At 38.4% G+C, this 23104-nt stretch overlaps 1 protein-coding gene across 2 annotated transcripts; it reads left to right on the top strand.

The window, feature by feature from the left end:
- The first annotated feature begins 1168 nt into the window (after positions 1-1168).
- Positions 1169-22674, top strand: LOC100536766 (NACHT, LRR and PYD domains-containing protein 3). 2 transcript variants are annotated; one of them, NM_001444875.1, is made up of 8 exons: positions 1169-1210; positions 8604-8882; positions 9169-10993; positions 11607-11780; positions 11909-12088; positions 16435-16608; positions 20532-20578; positions 21200-22674. In NM_001444875.1, exons 2-8 carry the CDS (start codon positions 8624-8626, stop codon positions 21727-21729), a joined length of 3189 nt encoding a protein of 1062 aa, NP_001431804.1. In that variant the 5' UTR covers positions 1169-1210; positions 8604-8623; the 3' UTR covers positions 21730-22674. The 2 variants fall into 2 exon arrangements, with proteins under 2 accessions (NP_001431804.1, XP_087101813.1); XM_087245687.2 differs by lacking the exon at positions 11909-12088 and having other exon boundaries at positions 21200-22343.
- The last annotated feature ends 430 nt before the right edge of the window (positions 22675-23104 follow it).

Here is a 23104-nt window from a genome sequence, read left to right as displayed (position 1 = left end):
ACAGGACATCTGAGGAAGAGGCACTGACGTCAGCTTTACAGCATTCTGGAGTTTACCCTGGAGGCAGTAGTCATGTGATCACTGGTAATAGAGACCATAATAGAGTAATAATAGGTAATAGAATAATAGTAGTAATAATAGGTAATGGAGACCTTCTTGCTTTTCTGCACAGGATGAAGACAGTTTAATCAGAATCTGATGATGATGATGATGATGAAGAACAGACCTTGATCATCCAGTATACTGTAAAGGTTTAAACAGCACAGCTTTCGAGAGATTATTGCGCTGTAGAGTAAACAGATAAACATGAGTATTTTGGTTTGTATAGAGCTTTTATTTCCAAGACATTGGTTGATGCTTGAAAAGATATTGGTGGGGGTGTTATATTGCCTGGTTTGTTTTATATATTGAACTGTATATCTCACAAAATCTGCTAAATATATCTCAGATCAGCGCACAAGCTGTGATTGAATTACACAGTACCACACAACTCCTCTGAGTAACATTTCCTCAGCTTAGAGTCTGTCTGCTCCCTCTCTACATTGAGTTAATCAGACAATTAAATGATGATCGAGCACTGATGATGAAGACCTGCTGTTAATAAGCAGAATCACTGAAGAGAAACACAAACACTTCAACTGACTCCAATCACAGGCTTAGATAAAATCAGCTAAAATAAGCTCAAAGGCTGAGCAACATGTCTGCCATCCTGGAGTGATGAAGCTGTGTCTGGCTCTGCTGTAGTGTTACAGAGATCAATACTGTCTGAAACGTATTCAAAATACAGCTTATTGAACAGCTTCATCGTTGTTGTTGTTGTTGTGCTACTTTTACTCTTTTAAACTCTACACACTTCCCATCAGGGAAAATATAAAACACACAACTTAACTGGGGCTGAAAATCATTCATTGTAACTTGTGTTACTGAGATTATAACAAGTACAATATATAGCACATGGAAAAGTGACCTGTTATATAACAGTGACTGCTTTACTTTTGTACTCGCAAAACTGCTATTACCAGCTGAGCAAAACCTCCATTGCTATCTTCTATTCTTATCTACTTGTGTGTCTGTGTTGTTCATCTGACTGGTTATTTTCTCATGTCTCAAACAGGTTGTGACGTGTTTTCCACAGGTGAAAGAATTTTCTGATGTTGTTCAGCTCAACAGTTCAGCGGAGGAACAGAAAGATCTGCAGGCATTATTTGAGGTGAGAGTTTGCTCTTTCTGTGCTTTATATCATCTATGAGTGTTGTCTGATTATCCGTGGATCATCTCTTTGCGTTTCTGAGACTTTACTGCTGAGATAAAGACATTCTGAGGATTTCATTTACACCTTTTAATGTCGAGTGTGTTTCTGGAAGAGGATCACAGAAAGCAAAAACCTTCTTATTCTGATACTGAGATCTGTGTTTATGAGTGATCTGTGAGTTTATGAATGATTATTAAACTCAGCACAGTGAACATTTCTTTAGTTATATCATTTTAGTCGTTTGATATGCAGTGACACACAATCAAATAATTTGTTGAACAGCTAAGCCACTTTTGATGTGATTTTGAGCACTGAAACTTCTCAAACGTACAGGCAAATGGGCCTGACACGGTTCAGATAGCATAGTGTGAGTGCGCCCTTACAGAAGCTACAGAATGCAGAAAACTCGCACTGCAATAACAGTATTCATGAATGCATTTAGTTTATTTTACAGTGGAGTCACACAATTTTAAGTGTTGATACATGAGTTGAAAACCCTGAAGAGTTTCAGCAGTCAGACCGGTTTCATTTGTTTGCCTGAAGTGTTTCTGCTTTAACTGATTCTGATGATAAAAATCTTCTGTGGCTACAACTGTCACCTGTTTTACATTATTTATACAATTTTTTTTTTGGTCTAAATACTATTACAGTTTTTTTGGATTGCCTAAGCACGATTTTCAAAACAGGGCCCGTGTTTTTTTTAAAACAGTACACACAATTAGCACAACCACACACCCAATTAGCAAAAACACTACAGATCCTTTGCATAATTACAGTTTTTTAGGATTGCTTACACACTAAAATTAAAAGTAGTACACTATTAGCAAAACCATACACACAAGTATCAAAACATCAGCCCATATTTGCACTACTATAAGCACATTGTCAGCCTCACACTTGTTGCAAATCTCTACACAGTGATTTGCAAAACACTAAACCCACTTAACATACATTACACACTAAAATCTATCATGAAGTCACTTCCTTGCAATACCAAAGCACTGACTGTCAAATTACTGCACCGTCCAACCAATTGGTTCAACACAGTCGTCAGGTGTGCAAACACTTGTTTGATTAATTGTAGACACACCAATCAGGTGTTTAAGCACTATAAAATGCCAGTTTCAGTTTCATCAAAACCATCAGGTCTCAATATCAACACTGGCACACACCATAAAAAAAAAAAAAAAACATATTCAAATGAAGCAAATTTATGGAGTGCCTTTCGAATACAATTTCGAAAGGGTGAAAAGACTGTGGCATGATTATGCAGAGGTATGTATTCACTTTAGCAGTGTGGTCTTGCATACTGTCTCGTAATCTTTTACTGTACTGTAATACTAGATCTACACTGAACTACACAATTTTGCCTGACACTGTTCTTCAGGTAGTTTCATGAATGGATGGAGAGGAGATCTAGCATGAGTTCGCTTACGTAGATGATGGTGTGTTCAAGCTGACGAGAACATGGAGTAGAAGAAACATCATTGGCCACAGGGCTATAGTCAATGTCCCAGGGCAACGTGGGGGAAATATACAGTAACACTCTGTGCAACCAAAGCGTACCATAGTACTCAGTGGAAACAGGCCATACATGCACCACTAATGGTTGGAGTCCTACCAGTAAAGAATTTAGCAAAATCTCTTAAACTGACAAGAAGGTGATGGGAAAGGACAAAGCAGTGAATTTAAGAGCTCATATTATGGGTTTTTGAAAATGAGCTTCCATGTAGTGTGTAACACATCCAAGGCTTAAATCTGAAAGTGCACCATATTTAAAACTATTGATTCATCTATGAAAGAGTCGACTAAACAAATCTTTAGCCATGTCGGTGTGATGTTAGATGCGTCCCAAATTGTGTGATGTGTGGAATGATGGACACTTCACACACTCAACAACCACAGTTTTGCTCACGTAGCGGAAGGGACAGTGCTATCGGGCACACATGTTGGATAACTTTATTTATTTTGCATGGTGAAAGCAGAATTTTCCTACGAGAGTGATTATAGCGCCTCCCGATGGAGAATGCGGTTATACTCATGGCAGGTATTATTTGATACTTCGGTCATTTATTTCACTTATTTGGCGGGCGTCAAACGTCATCAGGGAAAAGGTTTGAATTTCCGCTTAGTAAAAAAACATTAGTGCTGAATTTGAGACGACACTACATACATGTACTATGCTGTTGAGTGTGTAAGTGAATAAATACATAGGGCCCTATCATACACCCGGCGCAGTGTGGCGCAAGGCGTGACGCAGTAGTCTTTTGGTAGTTTCAGCAGTAGTTGGTCTAAAAAGGAAGGCGTTCTGAGGCGGACCGCTGGCGCGTTGCTATTTTGAAAACTATAATAGATTTTTCATTAGACCAAAACTAACCCGGTCTAAACTCCGGCGCAGAGTTGCGCCTCGCTTACACACTGCTTAATACGCAGAAGAGAGCAATAGGCAAATATCTGTACATATGAAAAAATGTAAATATTAAGGATATATATAGGATATAATAAGAATAGATATAGGATATAAATATAAAGGATTAAAATATTACAAAACATATTATTTTATAGCCTACATAAATATGAAAAACCACTGCTTTTATGTCTTCTTCATCTCGGGAGGCTTTTTCAGTTCATTAGTAACAATTTGCTTTTGTATAATGTTATTATTATTAGCAGTATTATTTATTATATCCATATTTATATTTGTTTTGTTAAAAACAAGCTTAGATTTGCCCACCTGTCAGGTTTTAGACCATATGGGGCACAGCATGTGTTTTAGGATATAACTCAGGTTTTTGAGCACATTTTGCTATTATTATTCATTTATTCGTTTGCTGGAAATTAGAACTGAATTTAGAAATAGTTTTGAAATGAATATTTGCGCTTAACAAACAAAAGTATTTATTTATAGACTAATTGATGTCTTTGCGTAAAGGTTTCCCTATCCAAGAGCGAAAGTGAAAGTGATCCATTATCTCTCATTCTCACGCAGTAGATGCTCTGTTTAACAGTTTTCTGTTAAAAAACTGTTAACTGTTTGCTTGTGAAATGCTCATTTTTTCCACTTAGACTTACTTTGCGTCCTGTAAATAGCGAATGCGCTCTTGGCGCGACGCAGCTGACTCTTAAAGGGAATGGGAGATGAGACTCTAATTGGTTTATTCTTAAAACACACCTATAACTCATAAAGAAAATAAACTCAACCCTTTTAGACCATGCACCGAAGCGCAAGGCAGATTTCCCGTCCTTAAATTAGCAAAAACGCATCCTGACACACCCTGAAAGCATTTGCGTCCTGCGTTTTGCACTTTGCGTATGGACCGTCAAAATAGAGCCCATAGTGCATGAGTGCATAGTGTATAGTGTGCCATTTGAGACGCAGCTCCAAAAACACAACTCAAGCCCTGCCAATTGGTTGTGCGCGCACGCGCAGACCCTGGAAAATTGAAACCCCAGCCACAAACACTGTAGAAAGAAAAAGAGGAAGACAAACACCGGCTAAATGTTTTGAAGACGATGTGCTCTGAAGTGTGAGGGAAAATTAGTGTTATTGCCATGGTGGGCAATTCTCTGTATCACGCTGAACGCAGTCAACCAATCACAACAGACTGGGTCATTGATCCAATTAGCGTAGATTAGCATCGCGGAAAGGACAGTTTTGGGAACAAATTATTCACTGTGCGAATCCTGTGGGACTCTTTGGGATATTGATTTTCTTTTCGGCTCAATCCCTTTATTAATCTGGGGTCGCCACAATGGAATGAACCACCAACTTATCCAGCATATGTTTAATCTTCATCATGATGAACACCTGCAGCTAATAAGTAGTTTAGGAATAAAATTGTCGTGACACTGGACTTTTCTCCGGTCAACCAATCACAAGTCAACCAATCACAACAGACTGGGTCATCGATCCAATTAGCGTAGATTAGCATCGCAGAAAGGTCGCACACCAGAATAGCTGCTTAGCTGCACCCAGCCACGACTCAGTACATTGTTCATATTCCTGCCATGCCACAGAGCGCCATCTGATAAGTTTAATTTTAAATATCATGCGAATGTGTGTGTCTGGTGTGTGATACTTTTAACTGTCATGTGCGCATTGTGTCGCAGCGCTTCTGGTGTGCGACCTGCTAAACACTCCCATCATTCCAACCTTCAGAACACGCATTTAGATATGTTATAATATGAAATAGCATTTAAATTATGAAGATTGTAACATTAAAGCAACAGTGGAGAGATCTGGTCCCTGCATCTCGTCAGGGTGCGCTCGTATATAGCCTTTAAAGTGCACACGCGGCAGCTAAGTCGCACTCTAGAAAACTGGACTAGTGTATGGCATAAAGGCGAGAAGCCTAATTCATTTCATGTTTTGGTTAACTAATTGATTAAATACAACTCTCCTGAGCTCTAAAAGGAAACAATGCAGAAGAAATTTGCCGTTAAGTTAATTTTAGCAGAAACGCAACTGCCAGTCATTTTCACATTAGTTTTTCAGTTAGGGGATATGTAGCCTTATAAAAATGTTGAGTTCACTGCACAGTCCTACAGTAATCTACACTATAATTAATAGTATAAGTTATTATATTCATTATTATTAATATATTCAAATGAACCTATGAAATTGACAATATGTGGAAACATTTTGAATGTTTGCTTTCATTTTGAAATTGCTAAAGCCAATTTTACAGTTGTGAAAAGAAACATCCCATTATGCAGCAACAGACTCAAGTTAGGACACTTAATAAATGACTTTTGAGTTTAAAGATGATCAGCCTGCAAAGTCAATCTTACAGTTATACATGAAATGGGTATAGTGCGTGAGTAAGTGGATTTGCCATGGATCAACCTCTCACATGCGCCGTAGGTAGGCTGAATGATAAACTTTAAAAATAAGTTATTTAGGCTATACTGATATTTGCTCATGCAAAATTAAACACCAGAAAATATACTGTAGGCCTATTTTAACGGCTAAAATACAGTTAGCTTATCAATTTTATTTTGACTTCTAGCTCATGGGCCAAAAAATGAAAATGTAACCTGAAAACATTATTAAAAAGGCTTAATAAATAAAAAGATGAGTAGGCCTAATGGCTTATGTTTTTTTTTTTTTTTTTTTAATGCCAACTGGACAGTATAACGAACAAAAAAACCTCACTCATGATAGCCTAACATAAATCTTTATTTTTCACCTTTAAAACTATGAAAAAGTTATATGTCCTATTGATTTCCGTGTTATCCATGCCAAAATGTAACCAATTTTCACAGTAATAACAAAATTTTTATTTTTAGGTATCTTTTATTTTAATTATTTTTCTGGCTACACTGATGCATTAAAATGTAACTAAGTAACACATTTAGCTGCTATTTTTTTAAATGACATTAGGTTGTAACATTTAACTTTTTTCTTACACTGATAGATGATTAGTTAAGTTGGGCAATAGGCAACGTGAAGCGTCACTACTCAGGTTATGCTTATTTCGCTATTTTTATTTACTGGTTATACGAATAGTGGGTTAGCTTGCATGTGTGGGCATAGTTTGAAGTCTTTACCTAAAACTTTAAACATATATACTATTTGAAAAAAAGCAGAAAGAAAAAAGGAGAATAAAATATAATTTAAAGCATTTATTTGACACTGAAGCCATGATCCATCTGCGTTAATAAACAGTGTTGCATTAACCTTCATTGATAAAATCAATAATAGGGAATACATATTCTTATTATTACTATAAGAAGTATATTACTGCCTTAAGTCAGTAACTTGAGCAGTAATGCAAAGTAATATTAAATAAGTGAATAAATAGCCTAAATGAAAGGAAGAAGAGGGACAAAAATCAGCAAATCTAATGCAATGACTGTAAAACATATCTAGTGTAGTGCCCCCCTATGGGATTAAAGGCCCCTCTGTTATGAAATCCTGGTGCTGAGGCTGTTCTGCTTGCCCGTTTTCATTGTATAAATTTGTTATGATAGAAAACAGTTTAATACTCTGGAATGGCATAGTCTGGAATTTTCTTTTTTTTTACCCTTTGTAATTCAAGTGTGCTGGACAACGAAGTTTAGGATCCACTTGCATTTTACTAAGAACAGTAGTCAGGTAGGCAGAGAAAACAGGGACAAACAGATGCATACAGAAAAATCTGCCGGCAGTGAGCAAAATAAACAATAAAACAAGGCAAGGGTGGAACACAGAGAGACTAGACACAAGAAACGCTTAGAAATGTTACAGTGTATTCCAAACAAGACTCAGCAAAGTGTGTGTGTGTGCGCTGTATATATAGTCTGTGTAATCAGTCCGTGAGCAGCTCCCAGCTGTGTGTGTGTAATCAAAGGAGAACTGGAACATGTCTGTGTGTGTGTGTGTGGTGACAGGAGATGTAGTTTATATAGTGGCAGAATTGTAGTATGAGTAAAAGTAAATGTTCTCCAGTGATCTATGAGGGTTAGATTGCTAGTGATCGTTACAGAGCCCCTCTCTAGGAGGGGATTCAAGATGCTACTAACACAGGCCAAGAAGGAGGTGAAGGTGGTGAAGAAGTTTGTCTGGAGCATGGAGCTCTGGATAACTTAGAACAAAGAGCTGTGGAGGGCCTGGAAAGTGGAGCTGTCTGGGGCTTAGTTTCAGAAGACAGTGATGGATCTGACAACCCATGTGGGTCAGGAAGCTCAGGTTCAGAGGCACTGGCTGTTCACATAACCCCAGTGGATCAGAAGGCTTAGGTTCAGGAGACACTGAAAAGTCACACGGCTCTGAAAAGTTTTTTTAAGTGTTCACATTTTTAAAAATAATGGTACAACACTGTCAGAAAAAAATGCACCAATAAGATACATTAACCATTACTGTACCTTTAAAGGTACACTATAGGCCCTATTTTGTACCCCATATGAATTATAAGATCTAAACTAGAGGTACAGAAAGTTACCTTTTAGGGTTCCACCACAGTGATGGGCATTTTTATCAAAAAATGTAGTATGCTTTTAACATTGGTCATATGTGTGTGAAACTCCACCAGTGTCAACTGTCATCTAAAGTCTTTTTTTTACTGGCTTTATTAGTTTTCTCAAATGGTTGTTTAACCAGTTGAACATCTAAATAAACACTTCTGTATGATGATTCAGAAAGAAGAGTTACAGAACTTCAGCCAAAGACACAAGTTAGGTAGACAAACAAACATCTTCATCACTCCTGGTTAGTAAGAGCCACTTAAAAGAGTGACAATTTTCAAAATTGTCAATTTTGAAATGTCAAGTTTCTACTCTGAGGTTAATTTCATTATTTAATTAATAAGTAACTGCTTAGGTTCGTATGTTAATTGTAAAAACTAATGCAGATGTTGCTCTTGTCCTGTAGCTGTGAATGGGTGAAGCACCATGGCGAATGTTAAACAGCTGCTCGACAACTCACTGAATGAACTGTTAGAAGCTGAACTAAAAAAGTTTCAGAGGTACTTAGTGAATGACCATAATGAGATTTCAAAAGCTGATTTGGAGAATGCAGACAGGTTGGATACAGTAGATAAGATGGTATCATGTTTTGGATCAGGAAGAGCTGTGAAGGTCACAGTGGACACCCTGAGGAAAATAAAGCAGAATGACTTGGCTGATCAGCTGGAGAGTACACAGAAGCAAGGTATTGTTTAATTCCTTGTCAACATTTTGAAATGTGATTATTTAATTCCATGTTAAAACCCTATCCTAGCAATGGTTTTAATTCAGCATTGCTATGGACAACAGTGATGGTGAATCATAATGCTAATGCATGTAAATGGGTGCCTGAATTTCACATGATCAACATTCATATGTTCGTCTTCGTTCATCTAAATTTGTTTATATGTGTAATTGTTATTTTTTTCTTAAAGGGAAGCACAGGGCATAATCATGTTTTACTTTATTGTTTTTTCCTCTCTCTTGTAAAGGTGCACCTTTAGAGAACTGTAAAACTCCTCCTCTTGATTACACAAACATCAGCCAGAAACTAAAAAAGAAATTTAAAGAGGAATTTGAGCAGATATTGCTTGGTAATTCACAGACGGGTCACCAGAAGAAGCTGGATGATATTTACACTGATCTATATGTGGTGGAGAACAAGACTGGAGGAAGAGAAAATGACCATGAAGTGATACAGATAGAGTCAAAACACAACCAACAGACAGCCAAGGATAAACCACTCAAGTGTAATGACATGTTTAAAGTTCAGCCTGACACAGGTCTACAAAACAGAAGAGTCCTGACACTGGGGATCGCAGGAGTGGGAAAGACTGTCTCTGTGAATAAATTCATTCATGACTGGGCTGACGGAAAAGACAATCAAGAAATAGTCTTCATATTTCCGCTGCCGTTCCGTAGACTGAATCTGATTAAAGAAGAAAAGTACAGTCTCATAGGTCTGATTAACAAGTACTTCTTTAGAAGTGGAGGACTGAGCTCTCTTCCTGAAGAACAAGGCAAGGTCATGTTCATCTTTGATGGACTGGATGAATATCGCTTTCAATTGAACTTCAAAGAGGATGATGGCTTTACAGATGTTGACAAGGAAATGACAGTGAGTAAGATAGTAACACATATCTTAAAGAGAGAGCTTGTGCCCTCTTCCCTCATCTGGATCACATCTAGGCCAGCAGCAGCCAGTCTGATACCCCAAAACTCCATTGATCAGGTGACTGAGGTGCGTGGATTCAGTGATGAGCAGAAGGAGCAGTACTTCATCAAAAACAGCAGTCCTGAGGTTGCTGGAAACATCATCAGCCACATCAAGAAATCCAGGAGTCTGTACATCATGTGCCACATCCCCGTCTTCTGCTGGATCTCTCTCACTGTTCTTCAGCCTTTGCTGGGTCAAGAGAGCAATGAAAAAACACCCACAACTCTCACAGGGATGTACATCAACTTCTTACTGTCTCAAAAGCAACAGATGAAAGAAAAATATAGTGATTCTGAACCTGAAGCCAATGCCTGGTCTTTTGATGACATTGTTCTGAAGCTGGGGAAACTGGCCTTTGAACAGCTGCAGAAAGGACAACTGATTTTCTACAAAACAGATCTGGAGAAGTGTGGACTAGATGTCAAGGAAGGGTCTGTGTTCTCTGGATTATGTACTCGAATGTTTCAGGAGGAAAACCCCATCTCAGGGGAACAGGTGTACAGTTTTGTTCATCTCAGCGTTCAGGAGTTCATTGCTGCTCTCTATGTGTTTTTCACTTACAAAGACAAGAAAGCAAATCCATTTCTTGAATCCAGGAAAAAGGAACTGACATGGAAACTCTCTACAAAGACCCTGTTTAAACTTCATAAGGATGCAGTCGAGAAGACTTTACAAAGCAAGAACGGACACCTGGACCTTTTCCTCCGGTTCCTGTTGGGTCTTTCACTAGAGTCTAATCAGAGTGACCAGAGTAACCTGAAGCAGCTCCTGCCAGGGCTGAAGCTCGAAACTGAGAACATCAAAGATACGACTGACTATATCAAAAAGAAAATAAAGAAGGAGAAATCAGCAGAGAGAACCATCAACCTCTTCCACTGTCTGAACGAATTGAAGGATGACTTTGTGGAGGAACTCCAGAAGAGTCTGAGCTCTGGAAATCTTACAGCACAGAATCTGTCCTCTGCTCAGTGGTCGGGTCTGGTGTTTGTGCTCCTGATGTCAGAAGAGATTCAAGAGAAGTTTGAACTGCAGAAATACAGAAGATCTGATGAAGCACTGATGAGACTGATGCCAGTGGTCAAGATCACCACAAGAGCACTGTGAGTTTTCTGGATACACTTATGCCCATTTCACACATCGATTTGCAACACATCTGCAACCCATGAGTCAAATGTGTGCAGTGCAGAAACAGCACAGACTATTTGTGTTTTCACATCAAATGTGTATTACTGATCTCCTGCTGTACACAATATCTGTTCTCCTTATGTTTACTCCATTTTTGGACATTCTTTTCAATACTTTGATTCTCTTTTTACGCAATACAATAATATAATCTCTGCTTTCTTTTAACACGCACGCACGCACGCACAAACACACAGACAGACAGACAGACAGATAGATATATAGATAGATAGATAGATGGTGTGCATTTCAAAACTGATAGCTCTAATATGTTAACATGAGTTTGGAAAACAGAAAGTTTTTAATAATAATAACTAAAAATTAATTATCACACAAAACTGTGAATTGTTAGCTAAATAATAATTGTATGTTTATTTTACAGCCTTGGATTCTCCCTTAAATTCAGTATTTACAGAGTCCATATAGTGATTTTACCTTTACTTAAACTATAAGACAACATTCAAGTGTTTTTGTCTCGGCTCTGGATTAATAGGTAAATGCAAAATAATTATTTCTGTTTTTCCCTCACAGGCTACAGTGCTGTAATCTCACTGTTCAGTCCTGTGAGAGTTTGTCTTCAGCTCTACAATCCTCAAACTGTGTGCTGAGAGAGCTGGACCTGAGTATCAATGACCTGCAGGATTCAGGAGTGAAGCTTCTCTCTGATGGACTGAAGAGTCCAAACTGTAAACTGGACACACTGAGGTCTGAGTTCAAACACCTGATTGACTGACTGATTGATTGATAGATTGACTGATTGATTATAATTATTATTTACATGAAGTGAATGACAAAAATACACTGTAAATTTGATTAGTTTTCTTATTTCTCAGATTGGCTATGTGTAATCTCACTGTTCAGTGCTGTGAGAGTTTGTCTTCAGCTCTACAATCCTCAAACGGTGTCCTGAGAGAGCTGGACCTGAGTAACAATGACCTTCAGGATTCAGGAGTGAAGCTTCTCTCTGATTCTCTCAGACTGAAGAGTCCAAACTGTAAACTGGAGACACTGAGGTAAATGATTCTCCACTCAAAAATAACTGCTAAACGATTTCACAATAGCCCACATTATTTCATATTAGGGGTTTTTGTGTTGTCAAGTTCTGATTGGAGGAGCAGCAGGCAATCTTAGGGTTTATTGACTTAGAATGCAGAACTGAATACAGTGCAGCAGAAAGCCCAATGGTGTCCAGAGACAGCCTCTGAGCTCCTGTAAACAGAAATGTTCAACATTTGCTCTGCGTTCTTCTTGCTCTTCTGCTTTGGAGCTGACACAGATGACTGGTGCTGTGTGTAGAGGTTCTTCAACTTGACACAGAGTCTAAAAATGCTGCGCTCAAGTGTGCAGTGCTTCAACAGACGTGAGGCATAAGAGTAATCAAAACCCCATCATAATGGTAATGAGCTAAATGAACTCTCCTCATGTTGTCTGGTATATTAAATGTCGCCGTGTAGGTCGTTAGTTTCACGAAGACAAAGTACAAATGAAAGAACACATGGAGCAAATCATGTCATCTAACAACTCCTGATCTCTCCAGTTCACACACTTTCCATCTCTGAATATGTTTCTCTCACTGACTGCTGTTTACATGATGCACACTTCCCCTTACTGACATGTCATGAGCCTCACTGATCAGCTTATGATTGGCTGTTTCTGTTGCCAAGTGTCCAACAGCAACAAAACACATTGCTCTGTCTCACACTGAACAAACTTACAGTAGCAGCATGATTAAGAGATGCAACCATTATACATTTTGTTTTGTAGGATTATACTCTGGGAAATAATCACAGTTTCATGGTTATCATGATTATTAAGCAATCATTAATTTCAGAGCACTACTAGTTTAGAAAATCACATGAAAACTACACATTTTACAGTGTTATTTACTGCTGCTCAATAAATAATGTGTTATTGTAGCCAAATAATTAATAATAATAATAATAATAATAATAATAATACAACAATAATACAAAATAGCATTAAAAACAAACACTAGTCCATTTCCCTCTTTGTGCTTAAAATAAGTGATTGCTTTTGTCATTTAAACACAAGTAATAATTTTACACTGAAAATAAATGACAGAACAATGAATACATGAATAAAAATAGGAATAAACAAAAACAGTATTTGTCTAATGCAGGGCTTGAAATTTACTTTTTTACTTGGTAGAAACAGTGCTCCCAACTTCAAAAATTTAAGAGCACCAGAATAAATGCAGGAGCGACAGAATAAATGCAGGAGCGCCAGAATAAATGCAGGAGCGCCAGAATAAACGCAGGAGCGACAGAATAAATGCAGGAGCGCCAGAATAAATGCAGGAGCGCCAGAATAAACGCAGGAGCGCCAGAATAAATGCAGGAGCACCAGAATAAATGCAGGAGCGCCAGAATAAATGTAGGAGCTCCACTCCTTTATACTTTATTATCAGATTTATTGCAGTTGAAAACATGATCAATCAGGACTAACTAAAATATGTATCTAACTAATTCATCATAATGACTTATTAATATTTAAATCCAAAATTAATGTTTAATAATTATAAAACATTAACGATGACGATAATACTTACAATAAATAACATTTCTCATCATTAGGCTTCCTTTAATGTGCTTGAATGTGAGTTATCTGCTATAAAAAGTCTGTTAACTGCTACTGTTACTTTATTAAAAATAAATTAGCATCAAACAATTGAAGCATTGCAGAAAGAAATATTTATTTTGCAAAATTGTTTTTATATGCATGTCAATTAATAGATAATATTTCTGCTGAAAAACGGCTCAAAACCGTACAGTTCTTCAACATGAGCCGCAGTTTCAGTGTTAACTTAATAAAGGCAAGCTTCTTTGGCGATGACGTGTCGAGTGTTAGATTTTACATTTAGCGGACATTTGCTCTGAACATCGAGATTCAGGCCATTGATCAGCTGGGACACTCTGAGTCTTTCAGCACTCTCTCTGAAAACTCTCTTGGCTGGCGGATCAACATTCACCTCATTATCGTTCTCATCGGCGCCATTGTTTGGAACTGTAGGTGGGTTTACAAACTTGTGGACTTTTCATTGCATCTTGCTCAAACTTCAGTCGTTTGTGTCACAGTGTAAAACTAAAGACACTGACTAACAAACACACATCACATTGCATTCATACATAAAATACATGCTTTTAAACATGGACCTTTGTGTTATTTGTATTGTGCATGTGTGTGTTTGTGTAATGTGTATATGTTGTGTTTTGTCAAGATTAGCATTGTGTTTATGTACAAATCTCACTTTCAAGAGTTCCCACTTAGATATGCTTTGCACTTATAGCAGGTTTGGCATGCTGTCCCGGGAGAGAACCCTGAGCTTGGAGATATTTGAGCCCAGGGCTCCCGCCCGGTCTAGAAGCATATCAGGAGAACCGAGATCAGGTAGGTCTCGATCGCTCCCCCTTTAGAAGGGGAGAAAAAGGAGGAGATGGGGTGAAAGGGGGGATTCTTCCAAAATGAAGATAGCGCAATGAGGAGAAAGTGATCCATTTATACTAAGCTAGGATCATTCTAATTGGATTATTACTGATTACGGATGAGTGGCCAGCGGTGCACAATCATATCACGTGCTCCTCTCGAAATTAGTTTATGAAACTTCACTTGATGTCAAACAATAGCCCATATCATCTTCCCATTCACACTGAAATAACCACAGACACATTTTCTTTTAAACATCATTTATTAACCAAACATAGAGAGTTGACATATACTTACCAGTTTCTATTTCTCAGCACCAAACCTGTTTAACTTTCAAACAAAGTCATTTATACAGATTTTTCCCGCCTTCACTTTGGAGCAGCCATTTTCCATGACATCATCAGGGTCACATCCCCCTGGTCAGTAAATAAAAATCACAGTTTTGTTGTTTAAATTTGTATTGGTTATTTGTTGTTCTGTATTTTGAGTTTTGTATGCATATTCATTTATTTGCATTAATTTATACTTTTGTTGAATGTCTTTTTATGTATTTTTTGTCTACATGTCAACCTACTACCAGTAAAATGGTTAAACCCATGGGCAGAGCCAATACTATAAACTGGCCCCAAACAGTCACTCGAAGTGGGTTGTTTTAGGAGTAGGTTGTGTTGTGTCAGAGTATTGCTAACAGATTTTGTTCAGGTCATTTCCTTGATTTAGCTGAACAAGCCTGTATATACATTGTAAATATTGTAGAGTTTATTTTATTTATTTTTGTTATTTTGTCACTTTCACCTTTTTGCTGGATTTTTGTCTTCACCTCGTTTAAAATAAATCACTTCACTTTCACCAGCGGCTTCTGTGACACTTTTTGCCTCCATCTGCCCAGTCAATCGTAAAAGTTTGCATTTTCTGCAGTCACAAAAGCTCTCTCCATTTGAAAATAACGAACTTGCTTTATATACCCACAGTCATAGTTAATCCAATGAGTGTGGTTATAAGTGTAAACCGCGACACAGTGGGTATAACTTTTAGTTGCAGCAGTTTTGATCTGTGTAGAAAAACGGTGTTGAGAAGTCTTTACGATTAATAAACTGTGATGAATTAAAGCATGTTTAATAGTGTAACCGGTTAATCATTGCATCCCTAACCACAATGCAGTGTTAACATTACAAATATGATGCTAACACTACTCCATATCAGCGCTTCATAACCCTGGGTAAAGTGCAGCGCTAACACTGCTTTCAGATTACAGGTGTAAATGTGTCTTTACCTGCTTTAATAGAAGTGTGAACAGGTGTTACCAGATGTGAAGCCCCTTTAGTGGACTGGCAGTAGAAGACACTAAACATCTGCAGGGCTGTGATTTATTCATATCCATACAAATGTGTGTGTGTTGAAGCAGATTGAAGATCATTCATTCATTTTCCTTCAGCTCAGTCTCTTATTGATCAGGGCTCGTGTCTGACTGACAGGGGAATGTGACTGTGGGTCAGGTGATGAACACATTAAGAGAGCGGGTTTGAGTTTGTCTGAGCTCATTTTGTTTTAGTCCACAACAGAATCACAATATAAATGATGAAATCAGCTCATTTCCTGTTGTGTTTTATACAAGACTTTAAGATGATCTTCTGAGCTCAAGTGTGTCATCTTCCTCACACAGACTTTACAGCTTGATGTGGTGTATTATGAACAATGTCTTTGCTCTGTACACTTCTACTGATGATGTTGAGTCGTTGTTGAGTGTGTGAGTGTGTTTGCTGATGTGAGGGCTCGATCAATAAGGAGAGCTGATCAGGATGTGTGTGTTCATCACTGCTGTTGACATGAGCAGAAATAGCAGTCAGCATCTTCACAACACAAAGAGATGTGTGATTGTCCAACTGTGTGATGTGGACTATTGCTGTGTTTGTAGATTGTCTGGCTGTATGGTGACAGAGGAAGGCTGTGGTTTTCTGTCTTCAGCTCTGACTTCAAACCCCTCACACCTGAGAGAGCTGGATCTGAGCTACAATCATCCAGGAGATTCAGGAGTCAAGCTGCTCTCTGAACAGCTGGAGGATCCAAACTACACACTGGACAAACTCAAGTATGTGGAGCAGCACTGGCCTTGTGCTTTTACACTGAATGGCTTTAAAAAGACACTAGAAAGCTCTTTTCTGATCAGCTTCAGTTTTCTGTGAGGGTTATGGGGTGAGGACAGAGATACAGCTTATAGAGTATTACAGTCATGTCTATGAAGAGCAAATCATTGACTGTGAAATGAAGTGCAACACCCTTATGCAGCGCATGTCAACTGCCACTTGTGAGAGAGAGCTCAAAGCTGGTATCGATATAACCAAAGCAAGATCATAAATATTCCATAACAATACTTATAGAAATAGTTATACATTTACATATTGTTTATTGAGATTGTGTGATCTGTATAGGCTGTCTGATCTTTAGAGAAGCTGTAAACTGACACGCGTGCGGTGATGTTTAGCTCTGACGAGGCGCTTTTATTTAGCCTGTAGTCTTTAGATTTTTTACGTAATGTCCCATTACTTAACATTTCTTTCATTTTTTTTATATATAGTTTATATATAAAATGAGTGCTAGCTTGTTTAGTTATTTCAAATTTGGTTGGACTAAGCTATTAATATATAAAACATTTGGCTAATTGATACATTGAGACATTGAAGTTAGGTAGGACAACAAGAGACAACCAAATATATTCCCCCTATGTTGGGAAATGTAACCAAAAAGTATCTTTGCGTGTGCGCAACAAGCGCGTAATATAACGTAATAAAAGATTTATGGTTGTTACTTGTTTGGTTCCAACTTCCACAGTTATTTCAGCCTGTAGCATTGTTGTGTTTTTTCCGTTATGTTGATAAAAGTTCTGTGTTTAATAACAGTGATTATTTTTTAGAAGTTTCCTTGTCTTCCATTCAAACAATTGACCCCGAATTGGCAATTCCCGCAAAACGGAAAGTGAAAGTATTATACGCACACATTTATAAGCTATTTAAAAGCAGAAAAAAAGAGGAAACCCCCACCCCACGGTGATACCGGTATTACCAGTGTTGTCACATGTCAATTAACCGGTGGGGAAATTTCCTCATCGTCACAACCCTTGCTAATCTATCAGGAACTTGGGTGCTGGCGAGCAGCTTTAAAGGGCACATTTTTTTATATTTATTATAAGTTTTTTTGTGTCCCCAGAATGTTTCTGTAAAGTTTCAGCTCAAAACACCCATCAGAGTATTTATTATAGCTGTTTAAAGTGTCTGTATTATAGCTGGGAAAAGGTTGTTGCTGTTTTTTTGCACTGGGCCTTTAGGGCGAGTCATCCCCGCCCACCGATCCCACGTACCTGTTAGCAACATGCCCTCGGCTACCTCAGGAAGCAGATCTCACGTAACGTTTGTGAGAAATACTACAGTAAGAACTTTACCAATTAGTATTTGATGCATTTTTTATGTAGTTGCGACAATGAGTTCACGCACACACAGCGCATACACCCAGACACACACACATATAGCACAGACACGTAGCAAGACACACACGCACATACATAGCGTAGACACGCAGGCAGACACACACACACTTATAGCACAGACAAGTAGTGCAGACACACGCACATACATAACGTAGACATGCAGGTAGACACACAGAGACAGTGAGAGAGACACGAGGCTGTGCTGAAGAAGTGAATCTAAAGTGAATGGCTGTACTTCATTACACACATGCACACGTTTTAAAACTTGTTAAACTTGTAAAACTCACTCTTGATCACTTCTGATGATGAGTGATGATACTATAGTTTGATAAAAAAAACACAGACAGTGGAATGTGTTTTAACAGAAATATTTTGTAAACTAAATTTATTAAAGTAAAATGTTAAAAACTGTAGATTACTGTCAACCACAGCTGCTGGTATTTTTTCGTAAAATCAAAAAGGGAAAAAAAAACAGCAAAACGGTTTGTGTCACCATTGTGGAGGATAATAGCGTCTCTGTTCAAGACCAGGATGAACTGAGAGTGTTTGATGTTATGCTGCATCTTCTTTTGTTTAAAGGTAACTGTGTAGTTACTAATGCAATCAAAATCTGTTTGCTAGTTGCAATCACACATGAACACATTATTGCATCTAAAGACTTTACATTTTTCTGGACTAAGCTATGATTTTGTAAACTAAACATTGTATTAGTTCATGAGATATGGTTATTTTACGTACATTTATACAGTTCTATAAAACTTCCATATTTTTCACAGAAAGATTCCGGTAACCACAGCTGCTGGTATTTTTTCGGAAATGTAACAGATATTTTACACAATAAGAGTTTGCTAATTAACACTCTCTTGGTGTTGATAATGTTAACACTTTCAAAAGTGTTATTTTTAACACTTTTACAGTGGTTCCCATATAAACTCTGAAGGAGTGTTCATTTTAACTCCAAGGTAGTTAAATCTACAATCTAAAATTTGCAGTGTAGCAAACTGAACAGACCATTTATTCCCGGGTGCTTTGCGCTCGTCCTGTCTTGTCGATATAATTTTACGCATTTCTATGGAGACATGTTAATGCGCGCAGCTGTCAATCAATATTGGTGGGCGGGGGGACCGCACTCCTAAGTAAAGTTGCGGTCGATCTGAAAACCGCACCAATTGTTCCACCGTTTTTATGTTGTTAAATTTGAAAAAAAAAAAAGGACTGGGTGTATTTATTTCACCTCAATATGACAGTATATATACTATACTTACACACATGTCCAAACAGCTTGAAAAGTAGATTTTTCACCATAGGTGCCCTTTAATAATCTGAACATAGTTTAGAGATGGACTGCAACATGTGCTCAAAGCCTGCATGTGCTGAAGAACGATGGCAAAGCTAAGTGTGATCACTGTAATAAATGAATGTTGCAGCAGGGTGTCTCCATCAACATGAGCAGTATCTGCGCTCGCTTCACCAACAGCAGAGGAAAAGAACGCACTGTTACATTCATTGAGCATCCCGGCTCAACCAACAAGTGTTGTGCAGGGCTCAAAATTAACCTTTTTGGTTGGTAGCACCAGTGCTCCTAACTTTAAAAATTTAGGCGCATCAGCCAAAATTTTGTCGCACCCACCAGTTATGAGCACTGTTACTACAAGTTATATATAAACATATTTATTGCGTTTGAAATCAACACTAATCAAACTAACAAGCAAAAAAAAAAAAAATACATACATATATATATATATATATATATATATATGTGTATATATATATATATATATATATATATATATATATATATATATATATAGCGTGAGGAAATATGTCTCAACGAAATCCCGTTATCACAAGAAAATACATTTTATAACATAAGTGACCAAAGCATACACGGAGCGCTCACTGGCCCTGCACATACTGCTTGACATGAATGAATCTGTTTACGATAAAACTGTGCTGTTCTCACAAGTGCTGTCTGATGTTGCACTGATGCTTTTGACATGTACTGTACCTTATTATATGCATACATCATGTTAATAGCAATAGGCTACCGGTCTTTTTATGAGTAGCGATGTTAGTTTACTCAGTGTAAGCCCGTTTGCGTGGTGTTAAATTTGACATATAGCTGCCCCTTGCACGGCGGATGCATCTGGGGATTATATGAAGGATTAAACTGAAGCTCTCATGCTAGATGTAGCAAACAGTTACCTGAAAATTCCATCCCACTGACTTTTCATAGATGCATTCTGCGTGAATGACTCCCGAATTCGCGCATGTGGTGAACATTTTGCAGTAAAAACTGGTCACACACAACAATTTTAAGCACTTGTAGAAATGCTCCCAAATATATTTTGAGGTTGCATAGATAAAATTTTGGGTGCATATGCGACCAAAATGGTTGCAATTTCGAGCCCTGTTGTGTGTTTGAGCTGAAGAGTTTGGAACATGTAGCTGAACAGCTCAGTGCTAGCTTTAGCTTATTAGCTGAGGGGGAAACTAAACAGCTCATTCTCTCCATCTGTGTGTGTTTACAGTCTGGATTATGGAGGACACACAAGGATTACAGCAGGACCGCGCAAATGTAGGACTTCACACATACACATACGCATGCACACACACGTACATACATACACACACACACATGCATATGCACAGGCATGCACACAGACACACATACACGCATATGCACACACACACATGCACGCATCCACACACACAAACGCTCTCTCACCCACACACACAAACATACACACACTCTCTCACACACAAACTCTCTCACACACGCAGGCATGCACGCTCGCACACACCCACACAAACACCCCCACACTAGAGATGCGCAGTTGGCGGTTACAGCCGCGGACTCCGCGGATAAACCGCGGATCGGGCGGATGACGTTCCGAAAAAATAATATTTTAATTAAATTCGGGCGGGTGGCGGGCGGTTGTACTGTTTTTGTAGGCATAGCTGGCGCACCAACGAAAAAGCCTAGGACTGACTTCACAGAATGTTACTGTGGATGGATGGCGGACGGATGATGAATTTTGTCATGCGGTTGCGGATGAAATAATAGCCCATCCGCGCATCTCTACCCCACACACACACACACACACTCTCACACACTTGCACACACATACACACTCTCTCTCTCACACACACAAACACACACAGCAGTGGTTATAAATATGTGTGTTCTTGTGTTCAGATGTCTGTTTCCTCACTCTGGATCCAAACACAGCACACACTCGTCTCATTATGTCTGAGGAGAACAGAGAGGTGAAGTGTGTGGAAGAGGATCAGCCGTATCCTGATCATCCAGACAGATTTGATCATGATCCTCAGGTGTTGTGCAGAGAAAGTGTGTGTGGACGCTGTTACTGGGAGATTGACTGGAGTGGAGATGTTGATGTGTCTATATCAGTGTCATATAAGAGCATCAGGAGGAAGGGAGCAGGTGATGAGTGTGAGTTTGGACGTAATGCTCAGTCCTGGAGTTTGCTCTGCTTTTCCTCCAGTTTCATATTCAGACACAATAACACACACACTGTTCTCCCAGTGAAGGCGCTCAGCAGTAGAATAGGAGTGTTTGTGAATCACAGTGCAGGAACTCTGATCTTCTACAACATCTATAGAGACACAATGAGCCTCATCCACTCAGTCCAGACCACATTCACTGAGCCGCTCTGGCCTGGGTTTAGAGTTTATTATCCTGGATCATCAGTGAAACTGAACTGAAGACTGATGAGAGATCTCAGAATCCTTTGCAGGAGCAGTCCGCAGCTGTGTGTGTGTGTGCTTGTGCGCGCATGTGTTCACTACTGTGTGTATGTGTGCTGAAGGATTCAGATTTCTGCTTTCCAATCCATCTCATCATGGACAAACGTTTATCCTTTTCTCATAATCTTGTTTCTCATAATTTTTTTTTAATTAAATATAATTATTTGATTATTTGAATGAGTATTTAACTGTGAATTGATTTTAATTAATGAATAAGTTAACACATTGCTTAATATAAGAATGTTCAGTGCATTTGCCTGTCTCTTTATAACTATTTTCAGAAGCCACCAAACTAGGTCAGAGGTCACGGAGACCTTGAGTGGAACTGATGGCTGAGGACTGGAATCAACTGTTTCTATTGTTATTTCTAGTCGTTATTCTAAAATGTCTAAAGTGATATTGCTGTTTTTACGGTTAAATCTTTTAAAGTCATTCTACTATTATTTAAGATAGACTTTGTGTAGTAAGGAATTATAACTGCCTGAATGTAGATTCTACCACTTTTTAACCAGTTTTGATAAAGACGGCTGAGAGTACAGTCAGCCTTGGATAATAAACAGATTGTACTTTAAGTGTGTGTGTTCTATTTAATTGTTGATCCGTTTCACAGGTCTGAAGCCAGCTCTAATCAGTCTAAAGGATGTCTGACGTTTATGCTTAAGATATTGTTCGGAATTTACGCACAAACCCCACGCGGAAATGTTCCTAGTCTATCTGTGTTTTAACCAATCAGGTTAGGACACCTGTATGTGTGACGCAGTTAATGACGTTATGTGAGAGTATAATTGTTATTGATTGATGATTGTAAGCAGAGCGGCCTAGGAACTCACTGTGAGTGTTGAAGCTGGCTTCTGCGAATGAAACTGCAAACTATCTTCAGTAAACTTGATTCATTTATTTAAATCTCTGACTCCGGCTCTTCTTCATCTACCAGACTGGTCATTCTTTGGGTTAAACTGTAAACTATCCCTTCAGTTTTGGTGGAGGATGAGGGCATTTTATTTACTGGTAACACCATTGATCAATCAACAAAAAGAAAGGTAGGAAGATTTAAAAATTATAGACTAGGGATTATCTGTGAAGTAGTGGGTAGTAACAGAACGCTGTTGGTTTCTCATACAGACGTGAATGCAAATGTTGGTTTCTCATTCAGACGTGAATGAAAGGCACCGGTAAATTCACAGAATTTTGTGGTTGATTTCAAGTTGGTGCGTTTTACGGTACACCTATAACGATACTGATACATATAACAGTAGTTGAGAGGTGTACCTCCTCCTCCACCCAGAGTTAAAGTACTCAGTTGATGGGTGTGTAAGAGGCTTTTAGGACATTC

The sequence above is a fragment of the Danio rerio genome, chromosome 4 (assembly GCF_052040795.2).
Source record: "Danio rerio strain M-AB ecotype USA chromosome 4, GRCz13ab, whole genome shotgun sequence".
In the NCBI taxonomy this organism is placed as follows: domain Eukaryota; kingdom Metazoa; phylum Chordata; class Actinopteri; order Cypriniformes; family Danionidae; genus Danio; species Danio rerio.
The sequence above is the reverse complement of the archived record's forward strand: the minus strand, read 5'-3'. Positions and strand labels throughout refer to the sequence as shown.